Below are 19,516 nucleotides of genomic sequence, written 5' to 3'. Positions count from 1 at the left end.
ATTCATCCACCATTTAAACAGGTTTTCATTATTTTGGCTAGAATCTTCTTCGTTCTTTGCTTCTGATTGGATGTAACTGTTAAGATTTTGAATTGTTGAGTTTGTATGAATGTTGAATACTTTTATTAATCTCAACTTTTCTATGGGCCTACAAGTGAGGCACAAACCAAAATCCAAACCGTTTAAAACCAAATGATTTAGTTTCATTTAGGGGTGGGTTAGAAAAACTGAAAACCATAAAAAAGGGGACCGAAAACCGAACTGAGGTTGAAAAAACTGAACTGAATCTGTTAAACTGAACCGAACCGAACCAAATTTGGTTGGGTTGGTTTTGGTTTCTTAGGTTTGGAAACCGAACTGCTTCAAAAGAACGTCGTTTTGTAATGATTTTATTAATTAATAATCCTATTCTAGAAACGGCATCGTTCTACCCTTAAGCTTAGTAATTCTGCGAGGAAGATGAATTTCATTTAAACTCCTAATTCTCATTCGGCGTACATATCCAGAAACAATAATAGCCCTACGCGTATACCTCTCTCCCATTTTCCCAGTTCGCGCAGCCTGAGCCTCCTCTCTCTCTCTCTCTCTCTCGGTCTTCAATCACTCTCTCAAACTCTCCGTCTCTCATTCCCAGCAGCGACCCGCGACCCGCGACCCTTCTCACTCTCAACCTCTCGCACCTCGCCGTCAACTTCTTCTTGCCGTTTCGAGTGCCGACAGCAAAGGGTTAGTCTCACAATCTCACTTCTCTGTGTTTAATTTTCTGTTCAAATCGGACAAATAGTGGCCTTTACTGATTTTCAATTATTAATTTGCATTTTCTGTCGATAAACTTATACAAAAGACGCCATAGCTGTAGAAAGAAAAAAAAATTTTGAAATTTGAACCTTTGTCGTTAGACGCTGGCCCTTGATACCATGAAAGACAGTATAATATAGTTTGTAATCTCAACTCAATTAATATTTTCAAATTCTGTGGGCAAAAAAGGGGGTTATTTATATTTCGCATTTGGCCATCTGGGTCAGTTCAAGATTTGAAATTTATGGTTGTTTTTATGTGCAATGTGCATTTTTTGAGTGAAATATTAAGAGTATTAGTGTGCAATGTGCATTTTTTTAGATTTTAAGAATAGTAAAAACACACTAATTTACTATTCTTTTAGTTTGTTAAAACAAAATTTCAGACTTTGACTTATTTGAATTTTGAAGGGGTTTACTGCAAACTGCAAAGCAAATGGTGAGGTATTATATGAGTTGTCTGTCTGTTAGATATGTTAAACCAGAGTGCCCTTGTTTCTTCGAGTCAGATTTTGTGAGGGGATTTTAGTGTTCAGTGGATTTTACATATCATTTGATATATGTTTGATTTCATTTGGTTCAAGCATAGTCTTTTCGATATTCTTAAAAAGTTATAACAATGATCATTTGAATACAGAAAACATATATACAATCAGAACTAGACTAGAACTAGGAGTAGAACTTGGACTTGGATTAATCTTCAGTATTAGGCGTGTCCCTATTGGAGTGTGATTGTTCTGCACCAATTGGAATCAGAGTTGGTTTACCACGGTATACACCTGAAGTGGACCATTGGAGTCTTGCTGTAAAAGATGGGGAAGTATTAGAAAAGGAATGGGGGTCTGAAATTCCTATTCCCTGGGGAGGACCTCATAGGTCTGTTATGTCTTATTCTTACTGCATTTTTGTATCATTGGTTTGGTATGGTCTTATAACAATTCAAGATTCATACCAGTTTATCTTCAGAGCGAGAGAGTTAGAGGCAGAGGGAGAGAGTGAAAACTGAACGAAGCGTAAGGACCAAAAGCAAACAAGAAATGATGTTGACTGTGGAAGGAGTGACTGTAAAACTGCCATACTATTCATTCCCAATCCTACGAAGCCCTGTTCGCCGTGCCACTGTGAACTCGCGACCCTTTTCCGTATCTGCTTCGACTCTCAAAGATCAGTCGGAGACCCCTTCGGCTCCGCCCACATCCATTTCGCTCGGTCACTTGACCCGACCTGATTTTCCCATCCTCCATCAGGTTTGTCTCCACAAATATAGAGATGTTGATATATAATGTGTTACTTATTTGTACTTACCAAATGGGCATGACAGGAAGTAAATGGATCTAGGCTTGTTTACTTGGACAATGGTGCAACTTCCCAGAAGCCTACTGCAGTGTTAAAAGCTTTGCAGACTTACTATGAATGCCACAATTCAAACGTGCATCGTGGGATCCATTACTTAAGGTAGAGAATAGTCACTAACATAAATAACTAATTAGTTTGAATAGGTTTTAGATTTAGATTTGTATATTAACTAACTCATGTTAAATATTTAAGTTGGAGTTAGGTTCATCTTGCCTTCTATTGCTTACGGTTTCTTCATGTTGTCAACTTAGTGCAAAGGCAACAGAAGAATATGAGCTGGCGAGAAAGAAAGTTTCCAACTTTATCAATGCATCAGACTCCCGAGAAATTGTTTTTACTAGGAATGCCACCGAAGCTATCAATCTGGTTGCTTACTCATGGGGGCTACAAAACATAAAACCAAATGATGAGGTAGATAGAATTTCAGTGTATTATTTCCATTGTGTCCTTTATTTTATTTTTGTAAATTACTTTACAACACGTTCATAAAGGAATACACAATTGTGGCACTATTGTTCTTTTCTATTATTATTATTTATTTTATTTCTATAGTTACATGTTCTTTTGTGATGGTTTTCTTATTTTATAATCGAGTTTGGGAATTAACATCTCTGCTTACCTCCTTGATCTCATCTTGTACCAGTACTTGTTTCAAATAGCTTTACATGATCTATTCACCACATTATTCTGCAGATTGTTTGTGAATGGACTCTTAAGTGCAAGTACCATTGATCTTGTGCTTAATAAAATCTCTTTTCAGATCATACTTACAGTTGCTGAACATCATAGTGCAATCGTTCCTTGGCAACTTGTAGCTCAAAAGACTGGTGCAGTCTTGAAATATGTGGAATTAAATGAGCATGAAGTCCCTGATGTGGACAAGTTAAAAGATATGCTTTCAAGGAAGACAAAGCTCGTAGTTGTTCATCATGTCTCAAACGTGCTTGGTATGTTTCTCATCAGTTGTTTTCTTTCCTTCTTTATATATTATGCTCATAGTTGTTTTGTATAGGGAAGCTAAACTGGAAAACAAAGATTGCATGCAATGTCTTTCTTAATGACATTAGCGTTAGAATACTTTGGTTAATTAGTAAAGCTGTTGTGGTCCAATTGATTACTGAAGCTATTCTGATTCAACTCATAAAGAAAGAGTTTATGTGTTCCATGTTCAGTAATTACGTATTCCAGAAAAATCCATCCTGTTATTCTAGTGTTATCCATTTGTACTGGCAGTTTCACTAGTAAGGAGGATATGGTTAAACGTATAGATGTCTGATTGGGTTACTCAATTCTGAACACATATCAGTAGGTGTTTTACTGGTGATGTCAACTACCTCTCATCATATTTGCTTGAAATCTGGTGTCTAACAGTTATAGATGTATTGTTGCTTTGGTTTTGACCCGAACATCTAAACTGGATAAGCACTGTTTTGTGCAACGGACCATCATGGGTCTACTACTAACTCCTATCCACATCACTTTACCACCTAGGTCCAGTACCTCTGGTGAGGTTCGGTCAATGGATATATTCAGGTTTGCGTTGTATCTTAAAATGCCTCAGTGCTATTTGTATGGACCACCTCGTTTTAACGTTTAGATTGTTATAACACTTCTCCAATATGGGATACACATACATGGCTTGTATGGAGCCACACAGCCCCAACACATTGCAAAGTAAAGTTTCTCTTGGGTGGTTCTTAGATAGGTGGGATGTGCTTCTCTACTAATTAATACAGTAGGTGTCCATAGCGGAGAAGAAGTTTCTGATTCTATGGTTTGCTTTTCAACCTGTTTGTTCTAGTGTCCATAGCTTATGTTCCACAATCTCTAGAAGTAGTAGAGATTTGTAGTCCATACTAGATGACTCATGAGACGTTCATGTACGTTTGATTCCTGCCTGCTCATGCTTTGGTTATACCAACTTTATTCATGACACTTGTGCTTTAGTTATACCAACCTGACACAGGCCACTGTTGTACGTTGTATCTTATCTGCTGGAGACTAATAAGTTTCATATAATCAAATAAACAATTTTTTTCTTTCTTTCTAATTATGTTTCAAATGCATCAAATTATTATTTGAGTAAACACTTTGTATTATAATAGATTATGGATTTTGTCTCAGAGAAAGCAAATAACAAATTGCGGGACCATATTGATGCGTTCATAATTTTTCTCATGCAGGTTCTGTTCTTCCTATCAAAGATATTGTGCTTTGTGCTCATGATGTTGGGGCAAAAGTGCTTGTAGATGCTTGTCAGAGTGTTCCACATATGGTGGTTGATGTCCAGAATCTGAACGCCGACTTTCTTGTTGCTTCTTCTCACAAGGTTAGGAGAGTTGCTTATGTACTGAAATCTACCCTTATTTGCAAGTGTATAAAGTAAATATTAAACATGCCTCAGATGTGTGGGCCTACAGGCGTCGGATTCCTATATGGAAAGAGTGATATCCTGTCTGCCATGCCTCCATTTTTAGGTAATTTTCTTATTTAAAGGTTAGTCTTCTGAATGTGATGTTTGGTTTGTATAACTATATCTACGAGGGCAATGGCTTATGTGTTTTCTCACTATATTATTTTGCTTCTTTTTCTAGGTGGTGGGGAAATGATCTCTGATGTATTTTATGATCATTCCACTTACCAAGAACCTCCATCTAGGTTGGTGAATTCGCCTACCTATTGAAAAGCTTTTTGTTTAAATTAAATGCAGTGATGAGAGCAGCTTTGTATACCATGTTGATGTTATTGTCCAAACTGTCTCCTGTTTAAGGTGTTATCTTGATAGTAATATTTGAATACGCCAAATCATGGTCGCAAGAATATCTAGACTGTAAATAACAAGTAGAATGCTACAATTTGGTTATTATTAGCACTGATATATCTCATGAATTCATTTTCAAAATATATCAAGACTGTAAATAACTGTCTCCTGTTTAAGTTGTTATCTTGATAGTTGAATTTGAATACGCCAAATCATGGTCGCAAGAATATCAAGATTGTAAATAACAAGTTGAATGCTACAATTTGGTTATTATTAGCCGTGATATATCTCATGAATTCATTTTCAAAATATATCTCAAATTGATAGCCCTTTTAATACCTGTAGAAAATGTAGGAAACTAGGAATTACCTATATATGACAGAAGATGCTTGTGGAATTTGTACCGAAGTAGTAAAGTAGGTCTTATGTTTTAGTCAATAAAAGTGATCTTCAATTGTTTGGTTACATGCAAGTGCGTACAATAATTCTAGCTGCACTCTACACTTGGCCCTTGTTTTACGGTAATATGCCCTTATCCTGTTTCGACCATAATGGAATTTCAGTTTTTCCTCGTATTTTTTTTCCGTGAAATATATTGGTCCTTATCCACATGAGTTATACAATAGTGGGCTACTTTCTGATGTCTTTTTGTAATTGTCCCTCATTAACTGAACTAGGTTTGAGGCTGGAACACCAGCAATTGGGGAAGCAATTGGGCTAGCAGCAGCTATTGATTATTTGTCAGGACTTGGTATGCAAAGGATACATGATTATGAGGTAAGTTGGATTCTTCGGCCTTTTGAATTTCCTGTTCTTTTCAACTGGTTTAGACTCTTCTGTTGTGTGGGTTTTTGTTTTGTTTTAGGTTGTAAGTACATATTAGAGAGAGAGTGGAAAATAGTTGTATTGCAAAGACATGGCTATTATATATAGGACCTTAAGACATAAATCTGTTCTGGAGTTAAGCCTTTTGCTATGCTAATCATACAAGAATTAAGCTGATCAGAAAATTGTAATCAACTTAAGTCTTGAGCTAATTACACAATTGGACAATTCAAGCTGGTGTTGGCATACAAGGGGGTTCTCTGTGAAACATCTCCCAGGAGAAAAGAGCAAAAAGATTTATCTTTAATAAAGTGCGAAAAGAAAGGTTCCCAGAAGTAAGAAATGCAGGGACCACCAGGTGGCTTAAAAAACAGATGAAAGCTTCTTCCAAACAAAGGGTAATGAAAAAAAAGAAGTGAAAGTGAGCAGAAATGGAAGTAACTAAGACAAATAATAGTAAATTAGGCTAGGATCTCTGGTCGAACCTTATTATGGTAAAAAAATGCGACTTTATTTTCTTTTTGGGTGGTTCCCTCTTGAAATCTTAAATGCTTAGTTTAATGACTTGAATGCCGATTCTGAACGTTAGATTTTTCCTTTATGTAAATATCAGTAACGTCATTGTAATTGCCATGTTTCTCTTGTCTGTTTTCTTCTCGAACTTTGACATATATAACTTTTATACTACATTTCTTTCGTCGTTATATAAATTATGAATAGTAAGTGTCATTTTTACTATTTTCTGTACTTGTATGGGAGTGTAGTTGGGGTGGTTTTCAGTTGAAAAGTCTCTAGAGACCTTAAATATACCTTAAGAAGAAAAGAACCAGTGAGCTTCTTTAGAGACTGAAAGGTCGATGCCTGACGTGTGACAATTATTTAGTGCTCAATTACTAAACCGCTCTTGTTTGCAATTTTCACAGATGTTTCTTGGTAAATATCTATACGAGAGCCTTCAATCTGTCCCCAATATTCGCATTTATGGTCCAGCCCCTTCAGAACACATCTTCCGGGCTGCCCTATGTTCTTTCAACGTTGAGAATATACACCCTACAGATCTGGCAACTTTTCTTGACCAACAGGTATGAAAACAAACCGTGCTTAGTTTCCCGTACTTTGTAATACAAGTGAGCTTCAACAAAATAGCTGATGCGAACTTATGTACTGCCAGCACGGAGTGGCTATCCGATCAGGTCACCATTGCGCCCAACCTCTTCATCGGCAGTTAGGAGTCAGCGCGAGTGCACGTGCAAGTCTTCACTTGTACAACACCGTAGAGGATGTCGATGACTTGATCCGGGCACTCAACGACACAGTCAGCTTCTTCAATTCTTTTAAGTAGAGCTTTGTACTCTTGCCAGCCTACTGTAAATTTTGTATCACCTATTTATTCTACTGTACTCTCTAAGCTTACAAGTTAAAGAGTATCGTTTGTGCAATTATTTGGTAAGACTTAAGAGGGATTCTTTCTTTGAATTCAATACTTGTATTCCCTTGATCAGCAGCATAAATCTGAAGGTAAGCTGAGAAAAATAGTTTTAATTCAATCCTGATTGTTCCGTACTATTGAGTCGTCTGGACTATTGAAGAAAAATTGCGACTGCTATTATCGTTTGTTCGGTTACATGTAAAGACTTTAGAGGGATTCTTATTTTCGAATCAAACGACTTTAGAGGGATTCTTATTTTCGAATCAAACCAGGAATTTGTGCCCGCGCGTTGCTTTGGGATTGAAAATTGTATGAAAAATTATGTTTGAAAGATACGAAAGATTGTGCTGCAACATGTTAATATATCCTTCGCGTAATTTGCTCGAAGTAAAGGACATGAAAATCTCAGTCACAATGAAAGGGAAATAGTTGTGTAAAACAACCCAGGAAAAAGATACTAACTTTAGAATCAATTCAAGTATATTAGCAACGCGTGTGCGCTTAACAGAGGAAAACTAATTGAAAGCAAACCCGCAATTCTTCCAACTTTTGGTTTAAAGAGAAAAGATCAAATGTTCTGCATCCAAAATAGGTGTGGCTTCTTTATAGTTCTAATAAGTGTTTGATACATTAAATTTAAGACAACCTCGCAAAACCCTTCCCTTTATTTTGTAGAAAGAGCAAACTTTGAATCAAATGGCATTTCAAAACCCATGTTTGAACAAAGAATTTTAATATGGAATAATTACTTTAAAGACATAAAAATTGTAACAATCCAACCCAACTCAGAATTCCAATTCCCACACCGAAAAAAAAAAAAAAAAAGAGCCGAAGAAATACAGTGGGTTATCATGAGAGAGAGAGAGAGAGACGAAATCTTTACCAACTAACAAATGAAGTAAATCATGTTATTTATATTTATGAGTTTTTAAGGCATTAAAAACTTATTTTTGAGTGTTATGTTCATGTGGCACTTGATGAGTCGGGAAGGTAAATTGGGGAAGGTAAACGAGTAAGGTTGCTAACCTTACCCAAATTTAGTTCCTAAACTAATACCATAACAGTTAACGACCTAGCTTACGAAAAAGGCCACATGTCCTCGTGAGGAGTACTAACTCAATTTTAGAGTAGTGCGCAAATGACTTGTAGTTTAGTTGGTTAAGAGTATTCGTTTTTGCATTCAAGATCCCATCTTCAAATCCTCCTCTTTATAGTTTAATATGGATATTCTATCGCTTGTCAAAAAAATTTAGAGTATTTCTATTTAAATTAGACATTTATTCAAGTTAACCTAGCACTCTGCACTTAAATTTGAATATTTTTTCTCATAATTTAGATAAAGAGATATTTGTTGATTTGCTTCCTGAATTTATATACAGCTGTCAATTAGGGTAATCGGCTAAAATTAAAGTTTAAAAGGAGAATTGACAACTCCATACAAATTTAGAGAACAAATCGACATATATAGCTCTAGGTAAAATTAATGAAAAATATCGTTTGTATCAAAACAAAATACAAAATAAAAGACCAATATATGAAATAGTAAGTGAATAACTACCAATGGACCACTGGCCCCGCCCAACCACCTGCACCCAGTGGCCCAACCACATCGAGACGACCTACCTTGTGTTTTTTGTTCAGCAAATGCCACGTACTTGAAAAATATCGCAAGCATTCACAAATATTTCAGCTTTTTGCAAGCATTGCCTCTGTTTGCGTTGTATTATATAACTTGCACTACCACATCCACATATAAAATCTAATATAATATTATTTTTTAGTACATTAATATTTTTATATTAAGAGAAGGGGACGTTTGGTTAATCCACATAATGAACAGTCTAATTTGATATCGAATTAGCCATCCATAAGATTTGAACCTAAAACCTTTCACTTCCAAATGAAAAAGATATCACCAGATCGTAGTACTAAATGGTAAAATCTAATATAATTTTATAACTTATAACTTCCATCTTTTGAAATAGAGATACCTTTAATTATAAGGAGTTTTAAATAAACATTCTTAGAGTTTTAACGAAAAAAATATTTTTACTAATTAATTATAATTATATGAATCAAAGTGTCACTTTGAGAAGTTTCCTAATTGTTAGTGTGATAAAATGTGATCAATTTACTAATTAATCATTTAAGCTTAAAATATATAACTTCTAGAAACATCAGTTGGAGTTGCGTTTTAGGCAGTTCTCTTCTCTTCGGACTTTCTCTGGCGGCAAAATCCACGTATCAACACCAACGTGTTTCCAAACGACAAACCAAGAAAACAATATAAAAATAGTTCAAAAGACAAAAGAAAAAGAGTGAAAATATATCTTAGCTTTTATCTTCTTTTACAATTGCTATCAATATTAAGTAGTATGGCTTGATATAAAGTAAAATTGAAGCGTTTTTAAGATAACTAAAGATGTTTTTTTATGAAAATATTTTGAAACACATCGGGCGAATTCAAGTGGATTTTGATAAAAATATTTTAAGTACTTCCGGCAAAAATCGTATATCTAGTCATTCCTAAAGTATTTTTAGAATCAAAATCAATTTTAACAAAAACGCTTTCAAAATAATTAAAGCATCTGTGGCACTTTATAATTTAAAAATAAGTGATTAAAATTAAAAATAAAGATTTATTCACAAAAATCAAATTTAAAAGTTAAAATAATTCTTCGAGTAAGTGCTACATAATATTGATCGGGACTTTGATTTTTTTTTTTTTAAATGGAAAAATTAAAATTTGTTGCCAGACAAAAAGAGACGTGAAAAAGATGAAGCTACAGAAGCTTTTCAACAGGAAACCAAGGGGAGCCTCTTGTTCTTCTTCCCCACCACTCATGGCTTCCTTCTCCTCTCTCCTCCACCCCCACCAACTCCACCTCCCCTTCTCCTCCCCCAACCCTAACCCTAATCTCCTCCACCGCTACTCCATTCCTGTTCGCCCCCTATCCCTAACCCACTCCGTCTCCCCTCACTCCACCCCCAACTCCGACACCAACGAAACCTCATCATCTTCCTCCTCCTCTTCCGCGCCTCCTCCTCCTCCTCCTACTCCTACCAAGAAGTCCTTCGCTGTCGCCACGGGGGAGCTCTTTCTGGGCTTGGCTTCTAGGATTATCAAGCGCCGGAATGGAGACCCAGACGGCAAGGCGGCGGCCTCTTCGGTCGCCATATTTGAGAGTTCCGGTAAGTACTTGGAAGAGAGAATTGGGAAGTTAATGGAGGATGATATTCAGCCGGAGGTTATTTGGGAGCAGCGCGTCAAGGATGTGGAGGCCGAGAAAGAGCGGCGCGTCGTTACTAGTCCCGGCTTTAGCTTCTCCGCCGCCGGACTTCTTTTTCCTTATCATTTAGGCGCCGCTAAGTTCCTTATTCAGAATGGTTATATCAAGGTATGTCCCTTATCAATTTTCTCTCATTTTCTTCAATAAATTTATGTTCTTTGTTTTTGATTTTGCGCATTTGTGTATCGGTAAAGCATTAGAAACGAACACTTAAATTAATACTTTCATCTCAAATTTTGGGTTACTGGTATCTTAGAAGAACAGTCATTATCTTTTATTCTGTGTCTGTAATCTGTATTCAGAAGTAGGATGTGTGTTGTTTGTGCAGGAAACTACACCATTAGCCGGTTCCTCAGCGGGCGCAATTGTCTGTGCTGTGGTTGCCTCTGGAGCCAGCATGGAAGAGGCTTTACTAGCAACCAAAATACTTGCTGAAGATTGCCGGAACAGAGGGACTGCTTTTCGACTTGGGGTATATTTTTATACTCTTGTTACTTGTACCGCAATCCGATGACTAGTACATTTGCTTCTCTTTTGAACTTGTGATACTTCATGATCAGTTTTTAAATGTAGGTACGCACCAAATTACAACCATTCATGCTTTTTTCTTCTATATTGTAATGTTGAACTCCTATTCTGTGCCATGAGGATCATCATATCGGTACAGAAGATTTCTCTTGCAAAACAGTCTGTCATATTGATTTTTCAGACTGCAAATCTGGACTATATGTGTGGCCCAAATTCATTGATGCATCACACCGGAACGTTACTCAGTACACCAATAGCTACAAATGTATATGAAAGTGGAATCCATGTTATCTGCTCACATTAGAGTTAAGAAATATGTGCATGCTAGAATATATCTTAAAATTCTTTGAAAGGGGATTTGAGATTAAGATATTGTTCCTTCTTGGTAATGTAACATGTAATCTTGTATAATTTGTTCTTTAAGGTGTTGTGATACTCATATATGTCGCATACATGTAAACCAGTACGGTATTTTCTACTAGCAATTCACTTAAAAGTTTAATTTATGATAGACTTTGATATCAATTCATTAACTCGAGATTTGTTTCGGATTCACTTGAAGCTGTGAATTTGATTTTAGGTAGTGGTCTGTCATAGGTTAATCTTTCAATCAATTTTGTTATCTGATCAAGTATATTTGATGGACTTTAGTTTTACATTGATGCTACACATTTGTGCAACTTTTTTTAATATGATGTAAACCAAAATCTTTGTCTAAGAAAGAGCCCAAGGACTTTCACAGATATTTCCTCTATTCATCAAATCTTAGCCTTAATGACAAAGACTTATATTAGAATTTTTTATTTATAAACATTTATGGGTTATTGCTTTATTTTACCTCATTCTGGTAGAATTTCATTGTTAGATTGCCTATGGGCATAGGAAATAACTGGATCTCAGTTTTGGCATATTGATATTTCCCTTCTTCTCTCCAAGCCGCTCATTTCTGTCTCTTCTGTGTGCTCTCTCATTTCCTCTATTCTTCTTTGATACAATAGAATCTCATTAAAAATTTGACTACCTTGATTACCTTATGGTTTATTAATTAGCTCAATTTGTTTGTATTGCTGGTTTTGTGCCTTGAAGTTCCTCTGAATAAACCTACGTAATGTGGTCACTAGTACAATGTTTTCTTCTTCTTTGTAATTTTTATTTTAATATTATCCTGTTTCTTTCTCCTCTTTTATAGTTTTCCCTCTCCTATGTCACTTAACTTATCCACTTTTTACTTGTGTAGGCTGTTCTTCGAGACGTTCTTCAAAAGTTTTTGCCTGACGATGCTCATATCAAGTCTAATGGGAGGGTTCGAGGTAAGTGGGTTTTATACGCTCCCTACACAAAAAAGAATATTATATAGTTGAGAAATATCCTTCTTTATTTTTTTCTTTCTAGAGTTTACTTAAGTTTGTCTAGGTCCATCTGCAATAAATATAGTTTGTGGAGTTGAGTTTACAAATTTTCGGTATAGGTATTTAGATATGCCTATTAATATCAAGATCTGTCAAATGTGACTATTTATTGGTGCTTATGATTGGGTAGGATTGCTTCCTGTAATCTATTTGATACCATTCATTCTGTGATGTTTTCATTGTAACCGAAGTAGGTATGGGTTTCATTCAAATTTAATTGGCCAACCACTTTTGAGGTGTTTGAACTGTGAATGACCTGTGCCTATTGGGCATATCACAAATGCAAATGGCTGCTGTCTCTCACTAAACCAAACATTAACAATTTAACAAAAACTGCGACAAATGAAAATATTATCTACAAAAGAAAATTTAAGGAAGCTGTTAACGGCACTCCAAACAAAAATATATGGGAGAGAAGATACACATTGGAGGAGTGCACGATGACTTTTTTGTAGTGTCTAAGAGCACCCAAATATAATTATTATATTCAACATGAAACTAGACTAAGCTCCTTGTTAACTGGTTATTTTTCTTGCACTTTCACGGTCTTACCACCCCAACCTTCCCTTCCCAAAGACCTATTGCTGACTTGTGGCCCCAGAGTTTGTGTAGTGATTGCGGGATTAAAGAGTTTGAGAAGGGTTTTCTGGGCATAGTGGCCTGTTAAAGACAGAGCTTGGTATGAAATATGACATGTATTTGAGTTAATTTTCCCACTTAGTGAATATGTCTAAAATTACTGTATTTCATTCTGATGAAGTTTGTTGGCTTACCGCTATTCCTAAAAGCTCAAGTTGTTAGGATTACTGTATTTCATTCTGACAAAGTTTGTTATATTCTAACACTGTCCTCACATGTGAACCTCTTAATGGGCCTAACAAGTGTAGTTGAACAAACGTTGAGAGGTTGCAATTTTAGGAATCCATACCTGGGATCTCCTGCTTAGATGGTGTGATTTCTTTGTTTGTCTATAATCCTAACTCACATGTTTATGACTTCTGGGTTTCATGGCGTAACATGTAGGGACGATTTATTTCACCACTTTGGTTATTTCTGTTTAAACATATTTGTTTTCTTTTGCTCGTCTAAAATAAATTTGTATTATTCTTGTGTCTGCAACAAAACCCCAAGCTTATGGTATTTTTGATATTGTGCCACAGTTGCAGTAACACAGCTTCTCTGGAGACCGAGGGGTTTATTGGTGGATCAGTTTGACTCCAAGGAGGATCTCATTGATGCTGTTTTTACTTCTTCCTTTATTCCAGGGTAATTATTGTGTACCATTTTTGTCTTGCAGTTGCTGCTGTATTGATTAATATATGAAGCTTGAACTAAAAGTGTACTGCAGTACAGATATCTTGCTCCAAGACCAGCAACGATGTTCCGGAATCGGCTTTGCATTGATGGGGGCTTGACATTATTCATGCCACCAACTTCTGCAACACAAACGGTACTATCCTTAAATGATGAGACCTTATAATTGTTTGTTTCCTTTCATAATAATTCGGGGTATCGGTATTGTATAATCGCTGTAATTCCTAGATGAAACTCTTTTTGGTATGCTCCTGATAATGGTATCTTTACAGGTACGAGTTTGTGCTTTCCCAGCCAGTCGATTAGGGTTTTTTGGAGAAATCGGGATCAATCCAGACTGTAATCCTGATAATAGGGCTACCCCTCGACAGGTAAATTTGTACTTCTGCATTTGAACGATAACTCATCATTTAAGAATAAGATGACGAGCATCTGTTCCCAACTATTTCAGCTTTTCAATTGGGCACTTGAGCCAGCCGAGGATGATGTTCTTGACCGGCTCTTTGAGCTTGGATATAAAGATGCAGCGGTATGGGCTATGGAAAATCCCGTCGACCAAATAGTTAAAGATGACACTTCTTTGGCTGGCTTAGTTCAGTAAACCGGCGTAGAGACCCCCTACTTGCTGACCTTGAAGATGCATAACATTCTTGGTTAGTGTCAATTACTGAGAATCTTGTTATATCTTTTCGCATACAGGTCAGACCGACTAGTTTTCGTATAGAATAGTACAGCCCTTGATAATTAAGGGGTGGAACCACATTATCTTTGATAAATGTAGCATTGTTGCAATTGTATAGCACGTCATAAAATGTATTGAAACACCGTACGAGTACGAGAAATGGAAAAAGAAAAGAGTAAGGTAACTGAAAACGGTTCACGAATCGCTCTTTGGTTTTAAATTCAAGTTACTAAGAGAATGTAAATTTTCAGAAGCCCTGAACGTGATGCTAGCTACCTACTAATGACTCGTTCATGGACTCTACGATACTTGAAGTGTTTTCTGAAAGAAGCGCATAAAGCACTTCAAGTGCTTTCGATGCTGTGATTGCTAAAACCTTTTTTAGTTATTTGAAAATCGCTTTTAAACAAGTCCTATATCTGTAGAAGTAAAATGCAAGTGGTTCCTGCAGAAACTGATTTGCCTACAAATTGCCCTAAATCATAAAGAGGAGCTAGGGTTTAGGCAGCTGACCTAACCCTAATTAAACAATTACCTACCAATTTATTCTAGAACTAGCTTTTGATTTATTGAGTGCCTGTGAAGTATGTTCTAAAGCTCCTTTTCAAGACGTACATACCGTTGTTATACATGCATTATTAGTTAATGAATACAAATTTCCAAAGCCATAGCAATCTCGAGTTAATTGGTGGACGTCGTCTCTGTTCAAATTTGTTTGAGAATAGGATCCCACATCGGTCCTTACGTGTTAATATCACCAAGACCTTGTTATGATAAAAATAAAACCTAGTAATAGGTTGTTAAATTCGGATAATATCAGTTGTGCTAGTGGTAATGAAAAATATAAAGAAAAGTATTATTAGATATTTGATTTAGTTAAGTATTTGATTGCATTGGATTTAATTTGGCGTAGGTTTTCCTTGTCTTGCCCTAATTTCATTAGCAGTGTTGTGTAAATCTGATGAGATAAAAAAGACGTTTCCTCTTGGAACTTATATTACTTGAAGAACAAGTTTCTGTCTCTATAAATAAAGACACGAGCAATGAAAAATAACACTCACAAATTCCTCAATCCTTCTCTTCTCTCTCGCTCTCTTAAGTTACGTTGAACCCGATCAACCAAATACGATGGCGACTAAATGTGAAGGCGCCGAGGGGTCCGATACAGTGAACCGGATTGCAGGTCGTGACGAAGAAGTTGCTCCTCCTGCTATGGAGGCAAAGGAGAAAAAGGCAGTAGGGGAGGTAGCAGAATTTCTGCTTCTATTGATGCTATGGAGTAGAAATGAAATAAAAATCCACCAACGTGAAAACCAGAGAAGAATCAAGGGCCGGATTTCATGAAAAACATGAACGGAATTTTTTGATTGGGAATCAGATGAATTTGCATAACAAAAAGTTAGAGTAAGATTCTCTCTCGTTCTATTCTTATTCTTGAAGGAGCTCAAGGATTTGCAGGTTGTGTGTGTTTGTAGGTGTTGTCATGGCATCTAAACGCATCTTGAAGGAGCTCAAGGATTTGCAGAAGGACCCCCTTCCTCATGCAGTGCTGGTATTTGCTCAGAAGGATTTGCTGGTGATATGTGTTTTGGGTACTTGGAAAACAACAACATATTTTGTTAAAAGCAGCATGCATATCTTTTGTTAAAAGCTGCAGCATGTATGTATTTTGGTTACTTGGACAAATTGCTTCTTACTGAAAGCAAAACAGTAGCATGCATATATTTCGGCTATTTGGACAATCTGTTTTTTACTGAAACCAACTTGCATTTGAATATTTTGTGAACTTGGATATGTGGTTGGATTAATCTATATAATGTAACGATTGTGGTTGTGTTTTGCGAACCTTCTTTTATGTTATCGGAAAAGATTTTGAATTTGATGTATGAAATTTACTACTTTTCTTTGTTATTTGAAAATTTGTGTGGTTTTGAATAGGTATAAATATGAGAAAAGTTCAACAATCAAACAAAGATTTGTCAAATTTTTTTTCTTCCATTTTCTTGCTTGGTTTAGTACCAAACACAGTATAAATAATACGGTCATTAGTCCGATACTGTACCAACCACTCGACTAATTTAATCAGTACTATCCGATGACTATTTATCCTATTCAACAGAAATAGTCAGTACAGTCTGATCTGCCAAACGAGGTCGTGGCTGTGATCGGAATAGACAGCCATAGCTGCAATTTGAAATCTGCATCTTTGGTCCCATGTTAAAGGAACACAACAAAAAAGGAAAAAAAAAAAAGATGAACTTGGAATTTCGCAACCCGCTCTGTATAACATATAGAAAATTTATTTAAGCTCGAATGAATAATTCTCATTGATACGATGAAAATATATACATGAGTATTTCTTGTACAATAAGCAAATCCTACTATCTAGAAATACAATATCAATTATATAATATCGTCCTAAACGAATCCATTAACTTTCTAACATATGTACTTAAATTTTTTAGTATATTATGGTATTAGCTTGTGGTACATCTTCCAATTAATAGCTGATGCATTATTTTTCTTCTTAGTTACATGGTGAAAATCTTTGATGTATAATAGTCGGACTATATGTTGGAAATCACGCACTGCAGGTTTGACAAAACATATATTGATTTATATACAAATAGTTTCATTTTACATTAAAGTCTTTTAGGATAAAATCTCACATCTATTGGACCACATGTGGTTAAGTTAGAATCAATATTGCTGTAGGGTTATTCTACTCATCTCTCTGAAACTTTAATATGACATCAGAGCTATTTTTCTAGGCCCAAATATTGGGTTTGTACTTTTTTTGGATACCATTATTGGTTTGTTTCGAGTGCGTAATATTCACTGTCAAATAATTAGAGAAACAGGCCACAGGCCACTCCTAACTATTGGATTTATAAAAAAAGGTCGCGGTGTTTTTAAGAGTGAATTCATACACTTATTATACCTTATTTTCTTAATCTTCTGATTTGGGACTTATATTTAACACGCCCCCTTCCATGTGACCAAAACATAGTGGGCCACAAGTGCAGCTGATCCCACATCCGAGATTAAGTGTGGAAGCATGGTATTACATTAATCACAATAACTCAAGCATGACACCCACATGACTCATAATCGAACCTGCTTTGGTACCATGTCTGATCATCAAGGAGACCAGTCACTGGCCCACTCCTAACCACACCAATATTATCCTAACTTAATCACTTATTACTGGTTGTTGAGTTTTATCACAAAGACGTCTCTATTTTTTGGAGTGAACTCATATACTCATATATTGTTTATTCTCTGATGTGGGACTTATATCCAACATTCATGTGCTTGTCTTTCCATTCCCAATGTTGAAGTTCTCTTCACATGTGGCCGGCTGGAGATATGGTTCCACGTGAGGTAGCGCGGAAATCCCACATTGGAGATTTAACAAAATATTACAAATTATATACAATAGTTTTATCCTAAGTACGCCGAGGTCTTAAGGAAAAAATCTTACATCTCTTCGACTACAAATGGTTAACTTGGGAACAACATTGATGTTGAATCATTAAGCTCGCCTTTCTAAAATTTTGACAATATATAATAATAATATTGTAAGAAATTTGTAACTCAATTGGTTATAAAAATATTTCATATGCATTGATTGAGTTCAATTTCACCACACTAGTGCTTGTATAAAAATAAAGAAAAACAACTATATTTTATCTTTATCAATACCCTAAGCTGTGAAGAATATGTCGGCAGAGCCGCAGAGATCAACCAGGGATCTCATCATAATGTCGACTATATATACTGCTTGTGAACATTTATGCGAGGACCAGTACAAAACCACCTACAAAATTAACGGAATACTTAATTGTGTCCACATGCATGCCTTGATACTATGTTATGCTTTAATGTTGTGAAATGCATAAAAATCTGGCTTACTTGGTCTCACTGATTAGGATTCTCTTTTCTCTTCCCTTCATCATTTTTCATCATCTTTTTTCATATTTTTAAATTTTGCCTTTCTTTTTTTTTTTTCAATAAAAAATTAATATAAGATGTTGATGTGGTTTAATCATGACCATTCAAATAGGAGAGGAGGAAAAGAAAGGAGAAAAAAGGGGAGAGAAAATCCTATTCCCACTGATTAGGATAGTTATACAAAGAGTCAACAGGATGCCCCACAAGTTGAAAGGCTGAGGTACAAAATTGCCGAAGATAATCTTCAGAAACTTTGTACTGTGACTATGTTACTAATTCATGTAATTTTGTAGGCTGTATAAATAACATGATAAATGATTAATTTGAAACTTAAGATTGATATAATAAATAAGTATGTATGTGTTATAGTTGTAAGTAATGGTAACTCTAGCTACTTGGTGAAGTTAGAGGCTGCTAATCAATCCATTAGATTGTTAACAAGTATCCTGTTTAATTTGATATCGCTAAAATATAACGGTTCGATTGTTAACGAGTACCCTGTTTAATAAAAAGTTAGAGTAGAATTCTATCTCGTTCTATATGTGTGTTTGTATGTGTTGTCATGGCATCTAAACGCATCTTGAAGGAGCTCAAGGATTTGCAGAAGGACCCCCTACCTCATGCGGTGCTGGCATTTGCTCCTTTTCCTTGAACAAATCCCTTGTCTTTTTATTAAATTTGGATCCCATATATAAAATTCTCTTAGAATTGTAGATGGTAGTTCTAATTGCAGCTAATTAGCGGGGTTTTCTTCGATGATTTCAACTGTTTGCAGCTCAGATTTTTAGGCAAAAATTGGCCCTTTTCATCAATTGAACAGAAAAGAAAAAAACTGAAATTTTAACCCTTTGCTTTATCAATTAGGAAATACAGATGTAGCAAATTTGTGGATGGTACACATAGAAAAACCGGGTCCTCATGTTTCCATATGTTGTTGTGGTCATGTTCCTCCATACAGTATCATTATTGAAACATGAGCTTTTGTGAGTCATATAATGGGTGAAATATGGATACCTGCAAATGGTCTTTAGTTATCTATTCATACATGCAGCTGATATATGTTTTGGTACTTGGAAAACAACAAGAATATATTTTGTTAAAAGCAGCATGCATATCTTTTGTTGAAAGTTGCAGCATGTATATATTTTGGCTACTAGGACAAATTGCTTTT

General features: G+C 35.7%; 2 protein-coding genes across 4 annotated transcripts; both read left to right on the top strand.

Annotated features, from left to right (window-relative positions):
• The first annotated feature begins 529 nt into the window (after positions 1-529).
• LOC125476783 (cysteine desulfurase 1, chloroplastic) lies at positions 530-7,286 on the top strand. 3 transcript variants are annotated; one of them, XM_048583305.1, is made up of 12 exons: positions 530-726; positions 1,554-1,673; positions 1,753-2,044; positions 2,119-2,252; positions 2,405-2,564; positions 2,914-3,100; positions 4,337-4,482; positions 4,558-4,630; positions 4,748-4,811; positions 5,592-5,691; positions 6,663-6,821; positions 6,911-7,286. In XM_048583305.1, the coding sequence occupies exons 3-12, from the start codon at positions 1,835-1,837 to the stop codon at positions 7,079-7,081; spliced, it is 1,404 nt and encodes a 467-aa protein (XP_048439262.1). In that variant the 5' UTR covers positions 530-726; positions 1,554-1,673; positions 1,753-1,834; the 3' UTR covers positions 7,082-7,286. The 3 variants fall into 3 exon arrangements, with proteins under 3 accessions (XP_048439262.1, XP_048439261.1, XP_048439260.1); XM_048583304.1 differs by lacking the exon at positions 1,554-1,673 and having other exon boundaries at positions 1,764-2,044; XM_048583303.1 differs by lacking the exon at positions 1,554-1,673.
• Positions 7,287-9,930: 2,644 nt separating this feature from the next.
• Positions 9,931-14,593, top strand: LOC125476782 (patatin-like phospholipase domain-containing protein 4). The gene is made up of 7 exons (XM_048583302.1): positions 9,931-10,566; positions 10,787-10,930; positions 12,224-12,296; positions 13,556-13,661; positions 13,749-13,845; positions 13,982-14,080; positions 14,161-14,593. Exons 1-7 carry the CDS (start codon positions 9,946-9,948, stop codon positions 14,308-14,310), a joined length of 1,290 nt encoding a protein of 429 aa, XP_048439259.1. The 5' UTR covers positions 9,931-9,945; the 3' UTR covers positions 14,311-14,593.
• The last annotated feature ends 4,923 nt before the right edge of the window (positions 14,594-19,516 follow it).

Source organism: the organism of the source record quoted next, unplaced genomic scaffold, assembly GCF_019419815.1.
Source record: "Pyrus x bretschneideri cultivar Hongxiangsu unplaced genomic scaffold, Pyrus_bretschneideri_v1 Contig2, whole genome shotgun sequence".
In the NCBI taxonomy this organism is placed as follows: domain Eukaryota; kingdom Viridiplantae; phylum Streptophyta; class Magnoliopsida; order Rosales; family Rosaceae; genus Pyrus; species Pyrus x bretschneideri.
This window is presented reverse-complemented; position numbering and strand designations above follow the sequence as displayed.

What these genes read in the sequence shown, in the direction of transcription:
- LOC125476783 (XM_048583304.1), top strand. Translation starts at nt 1,835, where the DNA reads ATGATGTTGACTGTGGAAGGAGTGACTGTAAAACTGCCATACTATTCA. An exon ending in ATTTTCCCATCCTCCATCAG is followed by an intron (nt 2,045 to 2,118) that starts GTTTGTCTCCAC and finishes TGGGCATGACAG; the next exon opens with GAAGTAAATGGATCTAGGCT. An exon ending in AAAGGATACATGATTATGAG is followed by an intron (nt 5,692 to 6,662) that starts GTAAGTTGGATT and finishes CAATTTTCACAG; the next exon opens with ATGTTTCTTGGTAAATATCT.
- LOC125476782 (XM_048583302.1), top strand. Translation starts at nt 9,946, where the DNA reads ATGAAGCTACAGAAGCTTTTCAACAGGAAACCAAGGGGAGCCTCTTGT. An exon ending in TTCAGAATGGTTATATCAAG is followed by an intron (nt 10,567 to 10,786) that starts GTATGTCCCTTA and finishes TTGTTTGTGCAG; the next exon opens with GAAACTACACCATTAGCCGG. An exon ending in CAACTTCTGCAACACAAACG is followed by an intron (nt 13,846 to 13,981) that starts GTACTATCCTTA and finishes GTATCTTTACAG; the next exon opens with GTACGAGTTTGTGCTTTCCC.